Source organism: Pieris brassicae, chromosome 1 (assembly GCF_905147105.1).
Source record: "Pieris brassicae chromosome 1, ilPieBrab1.1, whole genome shotgun sequence".
Taxonomy (NCBI): domain Eukaryota; kingdom Metazoa; phylum Arthropoda; class Insecta; order Lepidoptera; family Pieridae; genus Pieris; species Pieris brassicae.
The window spans coordinates 10,285,383-10,311,159 of NC_059665.1; the positions used below are offsets into that span (position 1 = coordinate 10,285,383).

The following is a 25,777-nucleotide window of genomic DNA, read 5'->3' on the forward strand; positions in this document are numbered from 1 at the left end:
TTATGTAAGCAGGCTTGATTATCTTGGAAATAATACGAGTTGTGACATCTGATCTGGCCCTGTAATGAGTAAAAATCCATGAACAACGAGAAATTACTGCTTTTTGCAAACACGAAACTTAATAACATTGCACAACAGCTGACAACATAACCTAGAAAAACATCAAAACAAAAAAGTACTGTACAGACTAGGAAAAATGTATTTGCGATTTGGACAGTAATTTGTCATTGATGTATTTAAATGAATTTACAATGTCATGTTGATGACTAGCGGATAAAAATTTTTTTTGGACTAGCGGATAATTGTTAGTCTCACAGACAATTTTTTATATTAATTTTGCCATTAGTCATTAGTGCGGTTTCGATATTAATGTAAAATTAATTAACCAATTGCGATACGGAGTTCTTACATCAATAAGTAAATGAAAAGTGGTTAACTATTCAACTTTATTATAACTAAACAATACAATTAATTTTATTTATTTATTCAGATTTTATAAAAAATCTACATTAAGCTCTTAAAAAATATGTATGAATAATGTTTTAAATATGATTGAATCTTAAATTAACTGCTTTTTATAAAGATTTTCCTTTTAGTTATATTTATATATTTCCACAAAGTTTTGTAGCCTTAAGTAATTACTAATCATTTCATGGCTAGCATTGGCAAGTGACGTAAGTCATTAGGTTTTATTTCATATACTTGTTATTATATCACGGTATATAATATCACGGTTTATTAACAGTTGTTTGAGATAAAAAAGAGTTATTGGAACATTTGGAACAATGACGGAAACAGATGCTACCAACAGACCCTTGTCGATGCCTGATACTTTTTTACCATATCTTGAAAAGCACAGAATTTATAAACTGTTTAAAGTGAGTACTTTACTAAACCACTTATATATTTAATAAAGAAGTTTCACTTCAAAAATTACAAACAAAAGTATTTTAGGCAATTTTTATCGACAAACATATACCAGACCCAAACACAAGCTAGGCCTAGCCTAATAATCTGCACTTCTAATAGTGGTATTCTGATATATATAGATAATTTTAGTGGTAGGCATACAGAAACCATTTAACTTAAATAAGCTGTAACGAACTCTACAATTACTGCGATAATACACCCTGAAACTCGCTAAAAAAGTAATTCCGGCCGCTATTCTACTTTTACCCACTACTTCTTGACCTTAACCACCGGGTCTTTGGGCCGGCCAGTCAGTTCTAGATCCTCCGATGAAAAGTTCTTCCATGTAGGTTGGAGGATCTGTTCACCATCCTTCAACAAAACCATTTAGGGTAAGATTCTGAATCGAGATTTAATGCTTAGTGTGTGTTGACCGTAAGTTAAAACTGCGTGAGTTTGTTAAAAATGTTTAAAATATTCGGCTATTACTTCTGTTTTTTTTGGACTAGTGTTTGAAGGTCAAAATCTAGATCTACCAAAACTATATAATTATTTATTTAACTAAATGGATTGAATCAAGAAATTTGGCATAATATTTTTATAATTAGGATATGGTGCGGGATCTCGTGATCCACCTGCCGAAGGATCATCTAAAGCACATGAAGGTTTTCGTCGGGCGACATTTGCATAACACAAAAGATATAGATAAGGTCATCCTTTTGGTGTCACCGAAACTAAAAATTGGTTAGTAAAGAAATTTGAAAAAAAAAATGAATAAAATGTTTTCTTTGCAAGTAAGTTTTCAATTATTTCTGTGCTACAGATATTAAAAACCTTGTCCATGAAATGATAAAGGATCTTGGATTTGTAGTTTTGACACGTCGATGTTTGTTGGACCGTTATGAAAAGGTATAGATAATGTTTTGGATTTAAACTATTGAGTATATTAGTTAACTGATTTTTCCGAGCGACACAACGCTATACAGTGGTCAAGTGCCTGGTTAATTTAATGCAAAAAAAATAAGTACCCTTCCTGTACCGTAATATGCAATAGGCCCATGTAAAATGCCCATATTAATTAGTAGAGGTAGATTTCAGCAGTGTTAGCCTAATGGATTCATTTCTTTCTATGTGCGCCTTTGACTAAAAAAGGCCGAGACATAAAAAGGTTGTAGCGCCACTGATTTATTTATTTATTGGTAAATTTCAGCATGATAAATACTTGCCAAGATGCATTTCACCGGAGGTGTTGTCAGAGGTGGCGAAAAATCTTACTCTAAAGGACCCTGTGCCTCAATCAGGATGGCTTATGTTCGGTAATACTAACGGACTAACAAAACAAATCAGACGAACTGTACTGTTTTCACAAAAGAACCTATGTCTCTTCTCATCACAGTTTAAAAATAATTTAAGACTAAGAGACTTAAGAGTGCAATTAGATCAATTTAGGTGGATACTTTTCAATTATAGCTTTTAAAAAATGGCAACATTTGGTCGGGCCAGTAATTACTATGATTTAGATAATATTTGTTAGATTACACAAAAATGATGTGCAAATGTTTGTATAATCCTTCAATGATGATGATGATTTGATGCATTTAATAAACTTTATTAACTTACTTTATTAAGATAATGTTCTAAAATTAAAATTCTCGGTAAATGGTTTTCAACGTTTTGTTAAAAAATTTAGGTTCGAGAGTTGTCTTTATATCTATTCCAGACCACCCATGCTCAGTTCGCGAAGCCCAATGTCTTCAACAAGATGGAGTTCTTCCGACAGTTACCTTGGTTCTCATTCCCTCACCACCAGTGGCTCATGTAGATGACGATCCTTGGACTGCACCAAGAGGGTTTAATGAGCAGGATTTTGAAGGACTTAAGTTTGTTTATAAGTCTACGTTAAAGGTTGGGAAGTGGTAAAGTTTGAAAATATAATATTTGCTCAGACCTTCAATCGAGAGAATTATAATCTTAAGACATCTGATGCGCCTGTTATAATCTTTTTAGCAAGTTTTGCGACAGAGGATTTCGGAGGTTATAGAACATTATCTACATAGAGCAAGAGGCGTTTATAATTCTTTCTATTCAATTCAATATTTTTATATCTGAAAACACGAAATAATTATTGTTTCTTTATAAACATATTACGGTTTATTCTAGGAAGTCTACATTGATCCTGAAGATGACCATGAGATACAAGGCATGAAGTGTTTCAACGCAATAAGAGCCTGTGCATCTGGGGCTCAGGGGCCAAAACAAGGGGTGCATGCTATGGGGGCTCCGGGAACCTACCGAGTGTTGTTAATTGGGCCTCGGGGGTCGGGAAGACGGACACAGGCCCGGACAGCTGCTAAGCACTTTGAGCTTGTCTGCTGTACGTAAAGCTTTAAGTATTAGAAAGGAAAACATAAGGACTAGCCTTTGTTGGTACCGCGGCAAGTCAAGTTAAATAAATTGCTCTGGTTTCTGACAGCTCTTACAAAATTACTATTTAATTTTGACAGTAGGTACAGACCTAAAACAAAAGGAACTCAAGGTTATATATACCTGTATAAGACACGTAGTGTAATATTCAGACATGATTCTTTGTTGCAATACACACTGCTTATAGACCAGCAACTGATTAAAATAATTCTGTACATAAAATTCTGTATTTCTTAAAAAAAGTACGAGTACCAGGTTTCTGTCTGCATCGATAGTAAAACAATAACAATTTTCAGTGGATTATGAAATCCTATTCAATGAAGCGAAAGTGAAAAGCGATGACGTTGGTGAGAAACTACGCAAGTTTGGTTGCAGCGTGGAATTACGCGCAGACATTGTTAAACGACGAATTGCAATGAAGGTTTGTTCTATACCGAAAATCATTTCTTATAGACCAACCAATTATATACATGATTATTAAAGATATTTTTATTCAAATAATACTCATTATGCGATAGTGACAATCTTTGTAAATCATTTTAAAAGTCAACACAATACATCTGTTTTAGTAAACTCTTTACTTTATTATTATTAAAGCTTTATTAATGAAACCATACTACAATTACATTTATTAATATAAGTATTAGTTGTTTATTAATATATGAAGTACAATAATACTTATATTTATTAATATAAGTACAATTTCTAAAAAAAAAATTGTTTTTTTTGTTGTATTTGTATGGTAGAGGTACCCCTGTTAAGGTAAAAGCCTCCTCCATATTTTGCCACTTCTCTTCGTCTTGAGCAACATTCCCCGCTAGTTATATAACTTCATCTGTCCATCTCTTCTTTTGTTGTCCTATACACCACATTCCAGTAGGTCCAGTCCATTTTGTTGTTTCGAGTGTCCATCTTTTAACCCGAGATAGAAATATGAACTCTTTACTTACGTATCGTATCTACAATGAAGTTAGCTATTTATTACATTTGCTAACGAAAATTACAATAATTCTTAGATACTAGTAAGTAACGAAACTTTATGTATTTACCTTTTACGCTTTGACTAGAAAATACTTTGGATTCACCGGCTTGCTCTTATGAGGCGAAAAACAATGCAATAAAAAACTGAAGAACTTTTTTCAATGTATAAATAACACGAGAAAAGTGAATTAATAATGGGCTTTGAATTAAAATGACCAAGTAGACTTAGTACAAAACGTACAGAATAAAATGATAAAAAATATAAGAATAACTATTTGCAAGATTTGGCCTAGTGGCATCAGCATGCGACTCTCATCCCTGAGGACGTAGGTTCGATCCCCGGCTGTGTACCAATGACTTTTTTTTCTATTGGCGCATTTACCATTAGCTCGAATGGTGAAGGATAACATCGTGAGGAAACCGGCTTGCCTTAGACCCAAAAAGTCGACGGCGTGCCTCAGGCACAGAAGGCTGATCACCTACTTGCTTATTCGATTAACAAATGATCATGAAACAGATCTGAGGCCTAGACATAAAAAGGTTGTAGCGCTATTGATTTATTATTATTATTTTTGATTTGCAAGGTTTTCATTGGATGTAAAACGAGTTATTTATGCCTGATTGATTAAGGAATTAATATACTTTTTTATCTTGCTTATTTAGGATTGCATCGATCACGGTTGGATATTGACTGGGTACCCAGCTTCGGGCACGGACTTTGAATTACTTGACCTGATGCCGACACCACCCAATCGGTTATTATAAAATAATGCTTTTTTTATTATTTTAATATAATGAAATATTTAAGTATACATATAGTAAGAGGTAAATTGATGTTCGGATATCTATTGATTATAGATAGGTAATAAATAAACTTGCATAAGTTAATACTAGGTACTTAGAGTCTAGAGATTAAAGAAGATTCGGCGAAATCGCTGCTTATGTTATTATCGAATACTAGCTGACCCCGCAAACGTCGTTTTGCCATGTATATTGCCAGGAAGCATTTTTTTTGTTCATTAAAAATAAGATATCAACTATTTTAAAAATAGGTTTATCGTAGATGGTTGAATTTGGGTATGTATTTTTGTATGCTGTATCATAAAAAATGTCAAAAAAATAAAACTTAGGGGTTTGACAGATAGATAGTAGCCGCTTCTCAGACTTACTGAATATGCATAAAAAAATTCATAAGCATCGGTCGAGACGTTTCGGAGGATTATCAAAAATTGTGACACGTTTTATATATATATATATATAGAGATATATATATACAGGGTGTCCCAAAAGTCGACGTCAAGTCGAAATTTTCTCATAGGTAATGCCACACCAGTTATCAGAAAAATTAAAAAAAAAAATTAAGTCGTGTATTTTTGAAGTTATGGAAAATTTTCTTTTATTCCAGAAAATGTACACCATGTGACAGTTTTTTCATTCCTGTTGTTACAAATATTTACTTTTTGCCAATTTTTTTCTCTTACGTCATCCCGAATAGTGCTTTATGTAACCTATGATCCTAAACCCTGTGCCGATCACTCCAACTTGTAGGAAAATGTCATTTTATACCGTACCAAGTTTTCGTATTCGTAAGTCCAGGGAAAAGTAAAGGTCGTCGTAGATCACAAATGTTAAATCCAAATCACAAGCAAACAAGTCCGTAAACGAAGCCAAAGTAGTTAGAACACAAAATAACACCAGCGAATACGAAAAGATGCGTAGTAAACGAAGGAGCGTTGCGTACTGACCTGTAGTGCGTGTGTCAATAGCAATAAGTAGCGTCACTATCTGTCTCGCTCACACTTTACGCCATCTTATTTAAACCACGCTGTGGTCATTAGGAACGTTTTGGGTGCGCTAGAATCATTTGTTGTAATTTCAAAGAGATTGTTAAAACAGACTTTGTTTAACAAAAAAAAATTCTTATGGCCGATCTAAGAAATAATGGACTCAGTGTTATACCACTGTATATATAATTATCGAACGAAACCTTAATCCGTTTAAAATGTATAGGGTTATATTCTTGAATGTCAATGAGAAGATTTGCAGAGAACGTATTAAGGCACGCGGAGTGGACTGGTGTACTGGTAAGTTAGAATTATATGTTTCGCAAAAACCAATGGCACTACAGCCTTAGATTTCTCAATCTGTTTTGTGATCATTTGTTTTTCTAATAGACAAGTGGCCGATCAACCTTCTGTGCCTGACACACGCCCCCCACTATTTGGGCATGTCGGTTTCCTCGCAATATGTTCCTTTAGCGCACGAGCCAGTAATAATTGCGGACATAGACAGAAACTGATTTTAAGGTACTTTCTGCCGCGCACCACTGCTTTGTGGAAACAGCTGCCAGTAGAGGTTTTCCCGAACCGATACGTCAAAGGGGACATCAAGAAAAGAGTGTACCATTCCCTAAAATTTCGGCAACATACAAGCTGCCACCCCTGGAGTTTCGGGTGTCCATGGGCAATGGTTATCACTTTATTCATATAGACCCTTCTGGTTTGACTCCACTAACTAACTAACTAACTAACTAACTAACTTTGAACTATAAACATGAAATAGTTTCTCTATTCATTATCATCACCTAGCTGTGGCCTAGCAGCTATTCGTTTTCATCCTGAATCCTCAAGATTGGTCAACAGACCAACAAAAAACACACGCGTCGAATTGGAAGCTTTGGTATTTTATTAATCGTTTAGAAAGTTAGTTATTGCACACTGCTTTTTGTAGAAAGCCTTACTGATACAAGTTAACTTCACGGACTTAAAGATATTCTATTACACATGCAAACACTCCAATCACTGACGCGATGTTCACTGATATTATTTAGGGATACATTGACAATGTTCTTCTTTATTAGGAGTATTATGTAAAAAATTGCATAATATAATAGTATAAAAACGCCACCAGGTCACGAAATGCCTATGGGATCCGGGCCCAGAGTTGTATCTCGGTTTGATGATGCGGACAAACTTGATGTCGAGGTAAGGCAAATACTACTTTAGGTTGTTTTGGTTTATGTTGATTGGTCCTTATTTGGTTACAATAAAACTTCCTAATAATTCGTTGAGAAGAGGTGAAGATGGAATGTGGAATGTGTTTAATTTTTAAAAACTGTAGATTTATATACAAAAATTATCCTACCTGGCCACTAGTGGTAACATGTGGTACCAAGATGCGAAGGGTGCGTAGACAATAAAATCGAGGCGCGGCAAAAAGTTGTCCTTTTTGTTGCGCGCAACCGTCGAAGGGTACGAACGTGTTCTTCTCAGAACAGTTCGACATCGTGGTCTAACGGTAACGCAATTAACTGTTCTTTTCAGAACAAATTATTGTTTCATGACGACACGTACTAATCACCTACAGGATTCCCCCTCTAGCGAAGCGTACCGGCAGGCGTATAACGCGGCCTCGGCGAGTTGTTCTTGTAGGTATTGAGGTGTTCCCAGTGTCTTGTTGTTTCAGGTTGTTGTCATCTTGATGTTTCAGGGTGTTGTCATTTTGATGTTTCAGGCTATTTGATGGTTCATGTAGTTCGCTCGCACTTGATGTGTTTTGCTTGTTGCAGGTACTCGTTGTTGTATCAGTAGGCACATCTTGCTCGGCGATAGTGTAGGCAGGTTTGAGTCTGTCGATAGAGATATTCATTTCACGGTTAGGTAACTGCAGCGTGAATATCTTGCTGTCTCGTTTCAGCACGCGATAGGGTCCGTCGTAAGGTGCTTGTAATGGCTTCTTTACGGCGTCTATGCGTACAAATACGTATTCACATGATTGCAGGTCGCGGTGAACGAATATGGGTTTTGTGTTGCTGTGTGGTTGACTCGGCATTGGTTGCAAGTTACGTATTGCGTCGCGCAGCTGATCGATGTAGCCAGAGTCCATGATGACGTCATTGCAGGTCGTTGATAACAAATCACCGGGTAAGCGTATGTTGCAACCGTAGGTAAGCTGAGCGGCGCTTACGCCGGTGTCACTTCGCATAGCGGCGCGTAATCCGAGTAGGACGGTTGGGAGCTCGTTGATCCAGCTTCTTGCGGTCTGTAGTCTTGCTTTTAATGCGGCTTTAAGGACACGGTGCCATCGTTCGATGATACCGTTACACTGTGCGTGGTATGAAGTTGTACGCGTTTTTTCGATTCCTAGTAAGCGAGAAAGAGATGCAAATACTCTGCTTTCAAATTGGCGTCCTTGGTCCGTTGTTATTGTTACAGGACAACCGAAACGGGAAATCCAACCTTCGTATACCGCTTTGGCGACGTCTTCAGCTGATATTTCGCATAATGGGTATGCTTCGGGCCATCTTGTTGCTCTGTCGATCATTGTCACGAGGTATCGATGACCGCTGGCCGCGGTAGGTAGCGGACCAACGATATCAATGTGAACGTGTTCGAATCGTTCGGTTGGTGAAAAAATTGATAATCGACTTGATGTGTGGCGTTGTATTTTGGCGCGCTGACACTGTAGGCATACTTTTGCCCACTTGCCGACGTCTGCGTTCATTGAGGGCCAAAAGTAACGTTGCGTAATTAATTTTCTCGTAGTCTTGATTCCAGGGTGGCTAACGTTATGTACTGCGTTGAATGCGGTACGTCGGTATTCTTCTGGTAGGTACGGACGTAACTGTGAGGTTGAAGTTTCGCAGTGTAATTTGATATTTGAGACGGGCAGGTTGACTTTCTTGAAACATAAGTTGCTCTGTAGAATGAGTGCTTTAATGGTATCGCTATCGCGTTCTTGAGCTTCTGCAAGTAGATTGTAGTCAATCGGCGATGGACAGGTGATTGCTTCGACACGTGATAATGCATCTGCGGCTGCATTTTGAGATCCACTGACGTGTCGTATATCAGTGGTAAATTCGCTGATATAAAGTAGCTGTCGGGTGCGTCTCGGTGATTCGCTGTTTGTATTTGTTTTTGTGTAAGCGAAAGTTAGCGGCTTGTGGTCGGTGAATATTATTATTTCTCGTCCCTCGAACATTTTGCGAAAATGTTTGACAGCCATGTAGATGGCGAGTAGCTCTCGATCGTAGGTACTGTAGCGAGTCTGTGCGTCGGTGAATTTCTTCGAGAAATAGCCGAGTGGTTGCCATGAGTTGTTGATAAGTTGGTTGAGTGCGGCACCAGCTGTTTTGTCGCTAGCGTCGCTGAATATAGCAAGTGTCGCCTGGTGAGACGGATGAGCAAGTAAAGCGGCGTTTTTTATGCCCTCTTTACATGCTTCATAAGCTTGCGTTGATTCAGTGGTCCAGTCGATCTTAGTTTTGTCACGCTTCTTGACGTTGTGCAGGTAGGTATTTAACGGCGCTTGTATGGTGGCGGCATCTTTGATATTTTCACGGTAAAAGTTTATCATACCGAGAAAACGTCGTAGTTCTTCTACGGTTTGTGGTTTTGGAAAATCTGTAATAGCTTGCACCTTCTCTTGGGGTGGCTGTATTCCTTCCGCTGTGACTTGGTGACCGAGGAATTTCACAGTTGGCTGGCCGAAAACACATTTTGATGGGTTGATGGTGATGCCGTATTCTTCTAGTCGCTGTAATACGATGCGTAGATGTTTTCGGTGCTCTTCCTCGTCGATTGATGCTATGAGTAGATCATCAACGAAAGGGAATACGAAGTCGAGTTCGCGCAGTACTTCGTGAATAAAGCGTTGGAAAGTCTGTCCGGCGTTCTTTAGACCAGGACACATGCGCGGAAACTCGAAAAGACCAAAAGGTGTGATGATGGCGGTTTTCTCCACATCTTGCTCGCTGACTGGCAGTTGTTGGTACGCGCGATTGAGGTCGAGTGTGGAGAAAATTTTCTTCCCTGCGAGTTGGTATGTGAAGTCACGTATGCGTGGTATGGGATACCGATCGGGCTTGGTTATGGCGTTGAGTCTTCGGTAATCGCCACACACGCGTAGGTCTCCATTCTTCTTTGGCACGACGTGAAGAGGTGATGCCCAAGGGCTTTTGCTTGGTCTGCATAACCCTTGATCGATCATGTTTTGGAATTCTTTCCTGACCATTTCGTAACGATGCGGTGCAATGGGGCGTGGCTTGCAGTGAAGGGGCGGTCCATTTGTTTCAATGAAGTGTTCAACGGAATGTTTGGGACTAAGCTTCATTGAAGTGATTCTGGTTGTGCCTGGGAAATCTTCTAGTATGCTGTGGTAATTTTGCTCAATGTCAATACTACGAACTGTAGGTATGTCTGCAGTACTGAGTTGAGCGTTTGTTACTAGTTTTGTTTTCCCGTCGATCAGTCTTCTGTTTTTTACGTCGACAATGAGGTGGTGGTACTGCAAGAAATCTGCTCCCAGGATTGCCTTAGACACATCTGCTACGACGAATTTCCATGTGTATGGTCTTCGGAGGTTAAGATCAAGTTGGAGTTACTTCTCTCCGTATGTTGGAATGACCGTGTTGTTGGCGGCGTAGAGTTGAAATGGCAGTGGTTTTTCACGTGAGCCTTTTGTCTTTGGTAGCACGGAGATATTGGCTCCTGTGTCGACCAAAAAGGTAAGTTTCGTTACCCTGTCGGTAACGAAAAGGCGGTGTGATGATTCGGTAACGCCGGTTCCCGCCGCGGCCAGCGTTACTTTTAGTTTTCCGACTGGTTTATGGGCTTGAATCTGCATGGTGGTGCGCATTTCTTCGCGTCCATACCGTAGCGATGATGGTAATAGCAGTACGGCATTGGAGATTTTATCCGGCTTCGATCTTCCATCTGCGACTCTCGTCGGTTTTCGTTGCGCTTTGTTGATGCGTTCCACGAGCGTGATTGTAAATGGTAGCGAGAACGACTGTTGCGGTAGTTGTCGCGCGGTTGTACTCGTAGCTCGGCAACTTCCAAAGACAACCTTCTTATTTCACCGATAAGGGTGTCGATGGTTGGTTGTTCTGGAATTGGTGGCGATGCTACAGGTGTGAAAGGCGTTGCGATGGCAGCGATGTGTTGCGACGGCGTGTGGACTTCCATCATCTTGTCCGCGAGCAAGGTCAGGTCGTCAAGCGTCGTTTTGATTTTAAACGCTTCGCTGACGGCTAGCACGGAACGAATGTGTGGCGGCAGATGCTCGAGCCACATCATTTTGATGGTGCTCTCGGGAAATTTGTCCTTGTTAAGCTGCTTCATTTGCCTCGTCAGCTGGCTGGGTTTCTGGTCTCCAAGCTCAACTTGCGACAGTAGCTTCTTCGTTTGTGCGCTGTTAGATTCTTCGTATAGCGATATTAAACGGTCTTTAATGGCGTTGTAGTAATCTGCTTCCGGCGGCGAGCAAATGAGATCAGCGATGTTTTGGATATCTTGCTTTGCAAGCTGTGCGATGACCATCTGGGCGAGCTGGGCCTGGCTTCGTTTCAGATCGGCGGTTGCTGCTTCGAAACTGCAGAACCAGAGGAGCGGCTGGTCGCGCCAGAATGGTGGGACACGGAGCGACAGTGAGATACCGGAGACTTCTTGGCTCGACGGATGTGATGAAACTTGACGCTCTGCACCGGAATTTTCTGTGTTCGTCATCTTCAATTTTCTTGGTGTTCTTCTCGGGGTCACCACTTTAGGGTAGTTTTGGTTTATGTTGATTGATCCTTATTTAGTTACAATAAAACTTCCTAATAATTCGTTGAGAAGAGGTGAAGATGGAATGTGGAATGTGTTTAATTTTTAAAAACTGTAGATTTATATACAAAAATTATCCTACCTGGCCACTAGTGGTAACATGTGGTACCAAGATGCGAAGGGTGCGTAGACAATAAAATCGAGGCGCGGCAAAAAGTTGTCCTTTTTGTTGCGCGCAACCGTCGAAGGGTACGAACGTGTTCTTCTCAGAACAGTTCGACATCGTGGTCTAACGGTAACGCAATTAACTGTTCTTTTCAGAACAAATTATTGTTTCATGACGACACGTACTAATCACCTACACTACCAAGAGACGCGTTCAAATAGATCGTGTCAAATAATTTTTAAGAGATATTTTTTTTAAGTCCGAAGGATAGACAGTTAACAAATATGATTTATATAGATAGTATCGGCGGATATGTCTGCCACAGACACCAAACTTTTTAAATTTTAGTTTTCTATATTTTTATACTATTAATATGTACATAAGATTTTAAATAATTTAATTAGATTTAATAAATTCTAATAATGAAACAAGGCTGTGAAAACTAAAATTGTTATTTAGCTATAGCATTAATGGCATTTTAAAATCTAGTTTAAATAAAGCCATTGGCAGATCTCAAAGGTCAATGTACTGTCGTGAGACTTATCTACATCATTAGCACCTTATGTACATAACAGTATATAGACGTACGCATACATTTTTCAATACGGTTTTTTAACCCACTGACATATTTACGTATGGTATGAATAATAAAAAGTGTAACGACTTCGTTAATGGAATCAACAATTGGTAGGCTCTACAACAGTATTCTATTGAACTGTAGATTGTAGAATGTTTTATATGTTTGACGTCTTGTAACCTTATAAAGAGGGGACAGTTTTGCCATCTTGATTCTTTCATTGTTAATTTTAATGAAGTGCTATATTTCCCTGCAAGATCGAAAGAACTACTGCTTAAAATATATTATTATATTTGGCCTTTTAAATGCGGATATTATTATTCGCTGCGTAATTATTCTGATATGTAAATAATCGTATACAAACTTTAAGCTGGACACATTTTTTACGGAAACCCTGGCGGAACTTAGGGCAGCATCTGGGATAACTGCAGCTGAAATTGATGGGACTGATCAAATAGGTAAAAAAAATAATTATTCTATAGTAGCGTGTAAAATTTCATATTTTAAAGCTAAAGATTTGTTTTAATAATTTAACATATCAGAAAACACTTATTCCATTATAAAAGTTCTTTATGCGGCCGAATGAAACCGCGGGGTACAGCTAGCAATTAAATATTTATGCTACAATAGTTAGCACCACTTGGAACTGACTACCGTAACGATATCTACAATCTTTCTTTCAGTAACGACAAGTTTTCTTAAGCGTTTCAAAAGAAATCTTGAAATCAAAACTTGATAAAGCACGTTCAACAAGCGATTTATTGTAAAGATTTCAAATTACATAAGTCAACGATTGCATCGTTGAAATATTAAATAATTTTTATCAATTTATTTCAATGCTACTCCGATACGTGACTTTTTAATCAATATAACGATAATTTTAATAGCAACAAGTCTTGACATATGTGCGAAATTTCGAGAAACAATATTTTAATAGTTTCTAAACCAATTTTATGAATTTAACCTGGGTACTTTATATCTCTTGGGCTAACATATTTTAATTGAATAAAACGTGCCCAATGATATACAGATGTCAGTTTGTATCTTTTCGTTGAAGAGTTGTCAAACAAATAGGCTGCTTTTTCCGTGAAGAACTTACAAGTAGATAGGTAATTTTTAATGAAAATAATATTCAGAAAAAGGGGATTTATTATTAGACTATGTTATTCATATAAAATAATTCAGTCTAATTGCACCGTTGACTAAAGTATTCATTGTCACGACAGTTTTACAGAGGCGACGAATTCTACAGTAATGATTTATTTTTATCTATAAGAGGGTTAATGTAAAGTTATTTGTAGTTGCGATGCAACTGCTTCCTCGTGTCAGTTATTAGTTACTGTTAGTTAAGTCCAGGTGGAATGCACTATTTTTTTTTAGATCAAATTCAAGTTCGTATCCAGGCTGCTATCATGGCAGCACCAGCATTCAACATTGAATATTGTTCTCAATTGCGGAATGTATGCGGCGACTAAATATTTGATAGTTCCTGTTATTTTTGGTTTTGGGTTATTAAATTAAATAAATATATTCTTAATAGAAAAATTGTTTTATTATGTACTCCTCCGTACCACTATCATAATTAATTAATCTGCTAATTAAGAACTAACAATTCAGCAGTCTCAAAAACAATATTATACATACAGAACACTGAAGTCTCGTGACGAGACTAATTAGAACATCTCACAATTCTATTAAATTAAAAAATGCATTATTTTTTTTACAAAACACACAATCATACAATGAGTGGCTTAGACAGTCAACAAATTTCTAACAAAAACAGTGCCGACTGTACATTTGGCAAATATGTCCAACCACCGCCGACGCACACAAATAAATACACGCGAGCTAAAACACGAGTCCGCTTGAGATACGAGTTGCGCGATTACACCCCGCAGCGACGGAGATCACATTTGGCTATCACTCGGTTATCAGTCTCTTACAACTCGTCCTTGAACTCGTCGTCTTCGCCTGGGCCTGGAGGTGGTACTCCACCTTGACCTTGGTATAACTTGGCAATGATTGGTTGGACTACATCTTCGACTGTCTTCTTTTGCTTTTTGTACTCTTCAGCATCGACGTCTTGGTTGTCTTCTAACCATTTAATAGCTGCATCAATAGCTTCCTCCATTTTGGTCTTTTCATCTTCACTTACTTTAGCGCCTAATTTTTCCTTGTCTTGGAGTTGGTTCTTGATCGAGTAGGCGTAGCTTTCCAATTCATTTCTAGCTTCAACACGTTCCTTTAGTTTCTTGTCATCATCTGCGAATTTCTCTGCATCCTTGATCATTCTCTCGATATCTTCTGGTGTTAGTCTGTTCTGATCGTTTGTAATGACAATCTTTTCCCTGTTTCCTGTTCCCTTATCTTCAGCGGATACTTGGAGGATACCGTTTGCGTCAATTTCGAAGGTGACTTCGATTTGTGGAATTCCTCTAGGTGCGGGAGGAATGCCAGTTAAATCGAACTTTCCAAGCAAATGGTTGTCCTTGGTCATTGGCCGTTCACCTTCGTAAACTTGGATGGTAACGGTGTGCTGGTTGTCACTGGCAGTTGAGAAGATCTGGGATTTCTTGGTGGGGATGACAGTGTTACGTGGGATAAGTTTGGTCATAACGCCGCCGACCGTTTCGATACCCATGGTAAGAGGGTTTACATCCAAAAGAACGATAGCGTCAGTATCCTGTTCTCCACTTAGTACTCCGGCTTGGACGGCAGCTCCGTAAGCGACAGCTTCATCAGGGTTTATGCCTCTGGATGGCTCTTTGCCGTTGAAGAATTCCTTGACCAGTTGTTGCACTTTAGGAATACGTGTTGAACCTCCAACAAGTACGATTTCATCAACATCTTTCTTGTTCATGTCTGCGTCTTCTAATACTTTCTGTACTGGTTTCAATGTAGATCTGAACAGGTCCATATTTAATTCTTCAAACTTAGCTCTAGTTAGGGTTTCAGAGAAATCGTCTCCTTCGAAGAAGGATTCAATTTCAATCTTTACTTGGTGACTGGATGACAGAGCCCTCTTTGCCTTTTCAACTTCACGACGGAGTTTTTGTACGGCACGGTTATCTTTTCTGATGTCCTTGCCCTTCTTCTTTTTGTACAGTTTGATGAAGTGTTCCATAACTCTCTGGTCAAAGTCTTCACCTCCCAAGTGAGTGTCACCATTGGTTGCAACTACTTCAAACACGCCGTTGTCAATGGTCAGAAGTGAGACATCAAATGTACCACCACCTAAATCAAACACAAGCACATTCTTTTCTCCGTCTTTCTTGTCGAGACCATAGGCAATTGCAGCAGCTGTAGGCTCGTTAATTATTCTCATGACATTTAGACCAGCAATTACTCCAGCGTCTTTTGTAGCTTGACGTTGAGCGTCGTTGAAGTAGGCGGGTACAGTAACCACAGCGTGGGTAACCTTCTTGCCAAGATAAGCTTCAGCAGTTTCCTTCATCTTAGTAAGCACCATAGCAGAGATTTCTTCAGGTGCAAACACCTTGTCTCCTTGAGCAGTTTTCACAGCCACATGAGGTTTGGTGTTCTTTTCAACTACCTTGAAGGGGAAGAATTTGACATCATGTTGGACAGTGGAATCTGTCCATTCACGACCAATAAGACGCTTAGCATCAAATACTGTATTTTCAGGATTTGTAGTCAGCTGGTTCTTGGCGGCATCTCCAATAAGACGTTCACCATCAGCAGTGAAGGCTACATATGAAGGAGTGATACGGTTACCCTGGTCGTTGGCTATAATTTCAACTCTACCATTCTTGTAAACGCCAACACTGTGGACAAAATACTTACTGTTTAACATGAACTTTAACCCGTTTTTATCTAAATTTAGGTAATGGATGTATTTAACATTTAAAATTTCCATTATCTGTACTGTTTTTCTTTCTATAATAGTTTATTATTTGTATTATTAAACATTAAAACATTATATTGAAGCGTTAAATAATTATTTATCATATAAACTTACCATGAATATGTGGTACCCAAGTCAATACCAATGACAGTCCCAATATCCTTGTCTTTTTCCTTCTTCTCCTCGGCGTAGACCGCCAGGACGCAAGCTAGCGCCAATAAATACCACCGCATTTTGTGCGATTGCAAGATACTAAAATAAATAAAAATATAACTTTTAAAAAAACCTTCAAAAGTTTAATGGTTCATCGAAGCATCTAGAAATAAGACTAAAGTTCAATAAACTGTTGAAGGACAGTTAGGTGAGCTTTAAGATCATGCCTCGTAATCTGATTTCGCAGGGACACGTCATTGAAACGTGTCAAGTAAAAGTACCTATCTAACCGAAACACGTACTAAAACCGGTGAATGAAACTGAAAGTAGGCTATAACGGAATAGATAACGGTTTAATAAACAGTGAACTGGGCCATCGCGCCGGCCCATTAGGAATTACGACGGCCTCCATAAGCGAGATGTCATCGAGAAAATTCTTTTGACGTGTACGATATGCTTCATTACAGTTTTAAATATTTATAACAATGGAAACTAATAAAAATAAAATATTTTGATATCTATTGTAACTCGTTCATGAATATAGCTTAAATCGTTAATAACAAGATGCCGCAGCCCAATATAGATCATTGAAGGTTATAATTTAAGCTAAAAATGTATAAATTTATACAATAATTATGAAATATACAGAATCTTACCTTAACTAATAAAAAACTTATATGAATTCACGTTGCACTTCCACTGTAGTACAGCACTTTATACGATTTGAGCGCATACACTTAACACAGTCTTCAATGTACAATGGCTTGGAAAAAACTGAAATTGTCAACGCAGACGTCGCTGTTATTTAGCATTAGAGTTGAGCGTGTGCTAATATGATTGGTCAATCAAATGACGATGCTTTACAGCGGCGGCCTTGATTGGTTCAAGTAAACTGATTTGTTTTAATGTGATTGGCCCACGTTTATTACTGGCAAGTTTACTTATGCGGAGGTGTACCGATATCGCCACGAAAGTGGATGACGAAGTTTTGGCGTGAATTTCAAAATATTATCACAAGTCGAGAAATTGTTTCGTAACTATACTGACCAAATATTTTTAATAGCTTTTATTTCATTTTCATTGAAGAATATTAATAAGCTCACATGTTATAATAACGAGATTTATTTTAGGCTAATCTTTGATCTACTTCATACAATACAATATTCAATCGATAATAATTGTTTATTTCCTAAAAGAAAATGTTATAAATATATAACTTATCAGTAGGTACTTCATAAAACCAAACAATAAATTTTAAGAATTATAGGAATAATATATGAGCAGGCGTCGCCATGGATTGGAGATTCTTTTTTTTTAATGTATTGCTTAACTTGTCTTATTAGTTCCTATGTTACTTGTACAGTCCACGTTGTAATTTTCAATTGCTCTGTAATATTTATACTTTTCTTATCCTCATCTACTTTGACTGGCCTCCTGCCCTTCCTTCGACTACTGGTTGGCGAGGCTTTAAGCCTGTTTGCTGAACTAATTTTAGAAACTATGGAAATTATGGAAACCCTAGTACTAAGTGAAGTGTCATTGTTTTATTTATTTTGTCAAATTTATGTTAACCGCAACTGTCATGTATTTTAGAATAGATAGATTAGTTATACTATACTATACAAAATGAATTATATGTGATGTGGGGTACTATAATAATTAAATACAGCAGTTTCTGCTTAAATTTGCATTTATTTTGGGGATAATTTACGGAAATAAATAATAAAGTACACTTATATAAAAATTTATTAAAACCATCACAACAGTAATTGTACTTAAAACAATAAATTGAGCAAATAAACCAATTATAATAACAATTTTTAGCACCAATTTACAAAACCATACAATTAAATTTAATTCACACCAATACAACATAATATACACATAGCTAGTTCCTTATGGCCTTAAAAATAACAAACTGTATAAATATAATAATTTTATAAAATAATAATGGCTTTTTCTCTCTTTATCTCTTACACAAAATAGAGTTAGAGAGAGATAGTATCAGCTCACAGAGTTTGCCTTAGTTTATCTTAAAATAAAACAGCTTATTTCGCCGAATATAAGTCATATTATTTTTAAATTAATTAAACAGATTTGTTCATTCTTGTGTAGGTATGATTTAGGATCCTTTCATCTTTCAAAGTTTTTTCGCTATAATATTCAAAATTAAAGGTGCGAAATAGGTGATAATGCAGTCGGCTCCTGAAAAAAAAAGTATTACCAATATCTCATAGACAATTGCATGTTATCTAGATATTTTTAGAATCTACAGAAATTTTCGTTTTCGTATCGCAATATGATTTCGAGCCGTTTTGAGAGGAAACTTGGTATTTAATTTGGAAATTAAAGTTACCCTTTGTTTTTTAGGCAGTCAGAGCAATGCTAGTTGATGCTGCCTGGTGCAATTTTCGTAGCACCCGTTTTCTGGACTGATTATATATATGGGTCACGGACATAATGATAGGCGAGAGGTAAGATAAGAACGTCCTCGAAACTGGGCTAAACTTTTAGAACTTAGTGCAATAAGTACGGACTGAAGTACGATAGCGATAAAAAGCACGAATATTCGAGACTAAACACTAGTCTTTCCTAGAAAGTTCTAGAATGTTCCCTGTGATATATAACAGATTGATACAGAACAAATACAAATTTTGAATGCGATTACGAGCAATACTCATCAAGCGATTATCGTTTGTAATCCTTTGACAATTGAATAATTACTGTGGGATAGCACATTACGCGTCAATTACAGTAATTAGTGACTGTGTCTTTGTTTTGATTTTCGTTTAATTGATATCCCCTTCTGTTATTTTTAATAACCTCTCAACAACTTTCAACGGCTCGAAAAATGCTAATCACTGCAAGGGTCAATCAATATGAGTTTGATGCAGACTAGTAGGGGCGGGGTAGACACCACGTACTGCTGCCCGACGTCAAAGTTTTAATGTAAACCGTGAAACGAGTGAGGGCTACGATTAAAACAAAATTCTTGTTATGGATCTAATGATGAAGACACAGGCACAGACGAAGGAGAACGGGCAAGTCGAGCAGGCACGTCGATCCACGGAGAAACAAGCTCATCGTCCAGAGGAACAGGTTCGTCACCACCGTACGGCACCCTAAGCGCTTGAAAAACCATTAGGTTGGACTACTATACAACGTGGAAAGAATACATTTCTGATTTTGCATTCTAGAATGTTCCTTGACCAAAGGGGTATAATGAGTCCAGAATACGCCTGAAAACGGATGCTACGAAATTTGCAACAGGTAACTAGCATTTCCCTCATACTGCCTGAAAGAATTGGTTGGTTAAATTTATCAGTTTTATACTGTGTTACCCTCTTGAAATATTATTTCAGAATGCTGAAAATATCTTTGTAACTTTTAGAAAAATCGAGAAAACTTGTCATTGATCCGGTTTTCGTAACGGTTAATTCGTAATTTATTTAGCATTTTAACCTTTACTTATTAAAAATACAAATAAGCGGTGTATTTCTTTATAAATCATCAAATATGATTAGAATAATCAGTATTTTATGGTGATCACTTTTATTATTATATTTATATAACGCACTAGTAATGGTAAAGTTAGTAGGATTTTAAACTGTTTAATTTCCTACTAACTTTACCATTTAATACGTCGTTCAAACTCTCAATTCGTTTCTCGGAACACAAAGATTAAAATAAACGGTTTTCTTAGCTTTCAAATAATGTAAAAAATATACCCGCTCTGCGCATACACAGCAGTGTCTCCATAAGAACAGCCTCCATTTCACTTCCCTCACCACTTTTGGATATCATAGCATACTCTCCAGACACCTATAATCAAGTTTATAATTAACGAACAGTCAAGTACATAAATTTCATTATATAAAAAGTGGCATTGTACTTGTTTAGGAGGTCTTTGTTATTAGTTTATTTCATTATTATTAATTCATTCAGATGTCATGTGGAACATGGTGTAATGGTTGCAGCTTAGAAAAGTTGTGTAAAACTAAAACCTGGCGATTAAAAATGGTGGCGGAGAATTTACTGACAGTTTTTCTCTTCCGTTCTACGCCCTTGATTTGAGAACTGGCAGTAAATGTTAAATTAGAAGCATTTAATTTTCTTTTTTATTGACGTTCATACGTGTACATTGTGTTATCTATCTGAATAAATGATTTTTGACATTGACTTTGACTGCAATCTCACTATTAGCGCTAAGTATGAATCCCGTTTACGAATGTCATAATTAGCGACCGAGAGGCTTACTTACTATTTTCAAATACTTCAAACATAACTTTATTTAGGTAATGAAGTACACTAAAGATAAATACTTTGTCTAATTGTTCAGGTGTGCAGCATTTTTATACACACAACAGCTGTAATATATACCTGGTATATAAAGAGAGGATGATTGGGGTAACGATCTTTTGTCTGTCGCACGATGTCGAGGTACGGAAGACCAGGTTTTACCATCAAGAAGTCTGCTCCTTCGGCAACGTCACGTGCCTGCGACAACATTTTAATTTAGTAATTAAATCACTACAACTAGTTTAGAAAATGATAGTGCTCTATACTGAAAAATATAAATGTTAATAAAAAAATTCAATGGCGCCACAACCTATTTAGGTCTGGGCCTCAGATTTCTGTATCTGTTTCATGATTGTTTGTTAATCTCATAAGCAAGCAGGTGATCAGCCTTCTATGCCTGACGCACGCTGTTGACTTTTTTGGGTTTAAGGCAAGCCGGTTTCCTCACAATGTTTTCCTTAATGGTTCGAGCGAATGTTCAATGCGCACATAGAAAGAATATCTAATGGTGACAGCCGGGGACCTACGACCTCAGAGTCGCACGCTGAAGCCACTAGGCCAACACTGCTCATAAATTTTATTTACATGCGAATCAAACCCGACAACCTAATGTATATAGGCTAATAAGCTAATAAGCTTATATGTAGTCCTTTTTAAAATTAAGTAAATAGTCCTAGAAACAAATCCAAATCGAGTTATCAATTAAATAATATAAAAAGCGTACAATGACTGCGATCGTATCATACCCTAATACGTCTTAGCATTATTGCAACAACTGAGGGCATATACAACTTATATACACTAGCCGCTAGAGCCTTCCGGCGCGTCTGGTCTGTCCTGGGTTAGATTTATCGTGGATTTTCATCTACACTAAAAATTTGTAGCACTCGCGTAATCCAAAAACGGAATTTATTTTTCCGATCCAATTCGACTAAGGGTCCTTCAAGAAAACACTGAACGTACCGCGGCCCTAGCAGCGAGTCCAGAACTGCCTGGTGGCAACTGATAACACTTTCTGTCACCGGCCATAGGTGAACTCTTCATGGTATCTCTGAATGGACCATACATGGATGAAGCGAACTTGCATGAATACGATAATACTGACACCTGTAATAAAGAAATACATTTCACAACACATTTTCACATTCACATTTATATTTCATACCCATATAAAATACAAAAATATATAATGTATATGTCATCGGAATAAAACAAAATCCGCAAGAGAGAACGAGAGATAATTTGTATTATTTTACGCCCACATTTTATCAATTTGAGATGTCTCGTGATAAATTTATAAACTAACGGATATCCATTCGTAAGATTCTACGGTTAGGTAAGGTTAGCGACTTATTCAAACAATTAGAGCGGACATGACGTTTGGTTATCGGTTACTTAATATTTTACGAGTGAGTTTGGTAATTTTATTAAGTAGCGAAAATGTGGGCGTAAAATTGTATTAATTTATCTCTTGTTTAGAATCCTACGAAAGTTTATACATTTTCTAGGAAATTTATAAATTTGCGGATTTTGTTATGTTCTGGTATACATATACTATGTATATTGTATTACAAAAATGTGAATTACAGTATCTGTATATACAATGTACAATTATTTAATCATGGCTGATAAAATGATTAAGAAATATAAACTACAAAAGAATAAGAATGACATGAACTTATGACCGTCAAAAATATTTATGACATACGGGATTCTGACTTAGCATTTAGTCTCCCTTATCTTTACCGTGGTATAGTTAGTAACTAGTAGTAGAGCCCTGATACATTACAATAAATGTGCATTAATACAGAAACTTGAATAAAAATAACTAGCTTACGTCATTAATTGCTTTATCTTTCAGAATATAATTATTATTATGTCCATGATATTGATACATTTATATAATTTACTCGAATTAATGCACGTAAATTAGATTAAGGTTACGTTAAACAAACAAAGCGAATACATAGCTGTTCGTGATACTAGACGAAATATTTTTTTAAGTTTCGAATTAAGCTGCTTTTTTTTGTTTGATCCCTGGCTAGCATAATATTTATTTTCGTTTTACAGCACCGTCTCACCCAATCCCTGATGTATACGATTTTTCACTCCGATGGCATTTAATGGACAGTATTTAATCATATCTATCGAAACACTTAAAGAAGTTTAGTTTCAAACACGAACATGAAACCCAAATCTCTAGAGCTAAACATTTTGAGATTCTTTTTGTCCTGTACTTAATTTAACTATAAATGATTTTATAATAAATATTCCACTACGTGTCACTATCATTATTTTTATCATGGTTTTTTCCCTTCGCCGTATGAGCATACGAGAAATTCTCGTATAGAAAGAAAAATCTATCGACTTAATGACCGAAGGCTTGAGAGACTAATTAATTATAACAAATGCCTTTGTATATGAACATGTACGAAACAAATAAATTTAATTTAATTTTTTTTAGAGTTACTCATGATTTTTTTACGAAACTACAAAAAGCTACGAATACGACGGAATAAACGAACGGTTCTCAAATTCAAATGCTTCTATAGAACGGTAGACGACTCGTAGTAATTACGACATGTATGTTGGACATATAAACTAGGACTGTTTCGTTGCTTAATTTTTTTTATGCAAATTTAAATGAACGTGTATTCCAAATAAAAATATATTTGCGATTATTCTCGAACAAACCGAATACTCCCCGAGTCATTAATTAAAGTTTAAATTTATTTTTACGATTGATTATACAGTCAATTTGTATTATATTTTCTTGTTTTTATAAAATAAATATTGTATATACTCAGTAGTTGGCTTGATCAACGTATTCAATTTTCAAATCTTCAATATGTATTATTTAATTTTGCCAATTTAATTTGTTATATCAACTGCAATAAAAAACACTCAAGACCTGATTTCTCATAGACCAGACTGACTTTGACATACTTAATGTTTGAATAATGTAAGTATATTTTATCCAATCAAATTATTAGAACATAATATAGGTACAACAAGAACTAAGAACTCGATTTAGGTATTATCTTATCTTGTGTAGACTTATAGAACCTGTCTTACCTGATTCTGCAACTTATTCTCAAATAGCTCGTCTTTTATTGCTTTAATTCTGTTGTCCATCATATCCGAGGGGGCTACTATGTGAGCTCCTGTAATTGGGAATATAACATTATACTATTGAATTATTTAGGTTTTTATTTATTTAATTAAATAAACTATGTTTAAAACTGAAACATTTCTATTGCTTGTTAGCTGGCGTTTGATTTTAATGTCTAAAATGTGGAAATGGTAAATCAAGTTGAAAAGCACTAATTTTGCAGAATTACAAATAAATGCAAATTAAAATTGGGGCTGTTTGTACCTTCAATATTATGTTGTTTCCCCTTTATAAATGATAACTCTTACATTAAACAACATTAATTATCAACCAAATTAATCAGCAATACAAAAAAGGTTTTTGATTACGCTAGCAAACAATGTTGGTTTAGGAAATACCTGCTTTGGCATAGGCTAGAGCCACTTCAGCAATTCTTTTGACTGATTCAGGGTGGTCTATTGCGCCATTTGTCAATATGCCACAATGCCCATGGGATGTATATGGACATAAGCACACATCACATGCAATCACAAGGTTTGGCAATGCTGCTTTAATTAATGGCAAAGCTTTAATAACTGGGTTTTCTGGACAGTCAGCACTGGAGCCTGTTGGGTCCTAAAAACAATATTATTACTATACTTTGGGTTACTGTGAAATTATTTATATGTATTGCATTTTGATTATTGTATATTAATAAATCTAATAACACATTTATGGTGTAGTGAAACAGAAAACAATTGCAGAGAATCATTATTTGAATGAATTTTGTTGCAGGCTATGGGTAATATATATTGTACATGGTATATTGGAGGTCCTGACCACTTACATTTAATCTTTAGCACTGAAATATGTCTCCCTTATGAAATTTAACTTTTACAGTTCACAGAAAATAAATCATCTGGGAAATCATAAATATCCAAAAATGGAATGTAAGACTGCTGCTTTATATGAGAGAGTAGAATTACATACTATGTTTTACCTTGGGTAAAGTTTCAACAATACCAAATATAAGAATTGATTGAAGACCCCTATCAACCAATTCTGTTAAAGCTGGTATCAATTTGTTGATACCATATCTGTACACATTTGGCATACTAGATACAGCTTGCATGGCATCTTTGTCTTCCCTAAAATCATTACAATACTATGAATCTACATACATCATTAATACAATAATAAAATATTAACTTATAGCTAGTGTCTATTAATATTAAATATAATAAATAACTCCAGCAATTCAAATGTGATAAGATAACAAACATAATTTAAAATTTATTTAAAAAAATATTCAGTGTTTGATGAAACTTACAGTAAGAAAACCGGATACATTATGTTATGCGACTCAATGCTTGTATTGGGTTCTTGAAGTTTTCTCAAGGTGGCATGAAAGTAGCCCCCTTGGAGAACATGTTCCGGGCTCAAGAAGAGGTCACTCATTTTTCTAATGTTACAAAAATACTTGTTCTCGTATATATTTTTTATTATTTTACTATTCACTTCAGCCAGAATTTCATTGGGCAGGCAGATAATTCAAATAAACAAAATATTTAATATGTAGACGCAATAAAGTAAAACTTATTTCACAGCTGAATGTACAATCAAGACTACAAATTCAAATTTAAAAATATTCCTTAGAGTCAGGATAAATTATAAACACAGAGTGATAACAAATTTTACGTAATGACAATATATAGTAGTCTGTGAACATGGGATTGCATATATAATACTTATACTCTGTAGCTATCAT

At 36.3% G+C, this 25,777-nt stretch overlaps 2 protein-coding genes and 1 long non-coding RNA gene across 8 annotated transcripts; 2 read left to right on the forward strand and 1 right to left on the reverse strand.

Annotated features, from left to right (window-relative positions):
* The first annotated feature begins 60 nt into the window (after positions 1–60).
* Positions 61–14,140, forward strand: LOC123715787 (adenylate kinase 8-like). 4 transcript variants are annotated; one of them, XM_045671110.1, is made up of 13 exons: positions 61–304; positions 746–878; positions 1,518–1,653; positions 1,733–1,818; positions 2,120–2,225; positions 2,630–2,814; positions 3,070–3,283; positions 3,630–3,754; positions 4,978–5,069; positions 6,325–6,398; positions 7,225–7,298; positions 12,972–13,059; positions 13,982–14,140. In XM_045671110.1, the coding sequence occupies exons 2-13, from the start codon at positions 786–788 to the stop codon at positions 14,074–14,076; spliced, it is 1,368 nt and encodes a 455-aa protein (XP_045527066.1). In that variant the 5' UTR covers positions 61–304; positions 746–785; the 3' UTR covers positions 14,077–14,140. The 4 variants fall into 4 exon arrangements, 3 of the variants coding, with proteins under 3 accessions (XP_045527066.1, XP_045527058.1, XP_045527049.1); XM_045671102.1 differs by lacking the exon at positions 61–304 and adding an exon at positions 325–417; XM_045671093.1 differs by lacking the exon at positions 61–304 and adding an exon at positions 539–674.
* Positions 14,132–25,675, reverse strand: LOC123715773 (endoplasmic reticulum chaperone BiP). Of its 3 annotated transcripts, XM_045671080.1 has the most exons (9): positions 25,340–25,636; positions 25,010–25,157; positions 24,429–24,645; positions 23,994–24,082; positions 21,882–22,025; positions 21,000–21,116; positions 20,350–20,441; positions 16,581–16,682; positions 14,132–16,386 (listed from the first exon to the last, which is right to left on the reverse strand). In XM_045671080.1, exons 1-9 carry the CDS (start codon positions 25,465–25,467, stop codon positions 14,541–14,543), a joined length of 2,883 nt encoding a protein of 960 aa, XP_045527036.1. In that variant the 5' UTR covers positions 25,468–25,636; the 3' UTR covers positions 14,132–14,540. The 3 variants fall into 3 exon arrangements, with proteins under 3 accessions (XP_045527036.1, XP_045527018.1, XP_045527028.1); XM_045671072.1 differs by lacking the exons at positions 14,132–16,386; positions 16,581–16,682 and adding an exon at positions 18,686–18,824 and having other exon boundaries at positions 20,348–20,441; positions 25,340–25,675; XM_045671062.1 differs by lacking the exons at positions 20,350–20,441; positions 21,000–21,116; positions 21,882–22,025; ... (2 more) ...; positions 25,010–25,157; positions 25,340–25,636 and adding an exon at positions 17,276–17,412 and having other exon boundaries at positions 16,581–16,718.
* Positions 18,819–20,707, forward strand: LOC123715819. The gene is made up of 3 exons (XR_006754486.1): positions 18,819–19,093; positions 19,514–19,889; positions 20,565–20,707. It is a non-coding gene; the product is annotated as an uncharacterized LOC123715819 (long non-coding RNA).
* Positions 25,676–25,777: the final 102 nt, after the last annotated feature.

Coding starts and splice junctions, on each gene's coding strand:
- LOC123715773 (XM_045671080.1), bottom strand. CDS start 25,467: ATGAGTGACCTCTTCTTGAGCCCGGAACATGTTCTCCAAGGGGGCTAC. Junction 25,158..25,339: donor ATGTATCCGGTTTTCTTACT/GTAAGTTTCATC, acceptor TAATGATTTTAG/GGAAGACAAAGATGCCATGC. Junction 22,026..23,993: donor AGAATAAGTTGCAGAATCAG/GTAAGACAGGTT, acceptor TCTTTATTACAG/GTGTCAGTATTATCGTATTC.
- LOC123715787 (XM_045671110.1), top strand. CDS start 786: ATGACGGAAACAGATGCTACCAACAGACCCTTGTCGATGCCTGATACT. Junction 2,815..3,069: donor TTTATAAGTCTACGTTAAAG/GTTGGGAAGTGG, acceptor GGTTTATTCTAG/GAAGTCTACATTGATCCTGA. Junction 3,755..4,977: donor AACGACGAATTGCAATGAAG/GTTTGTTCTATA, acceptor TTGCTTATTTAG/GATTGCATCGATCACGGTTG.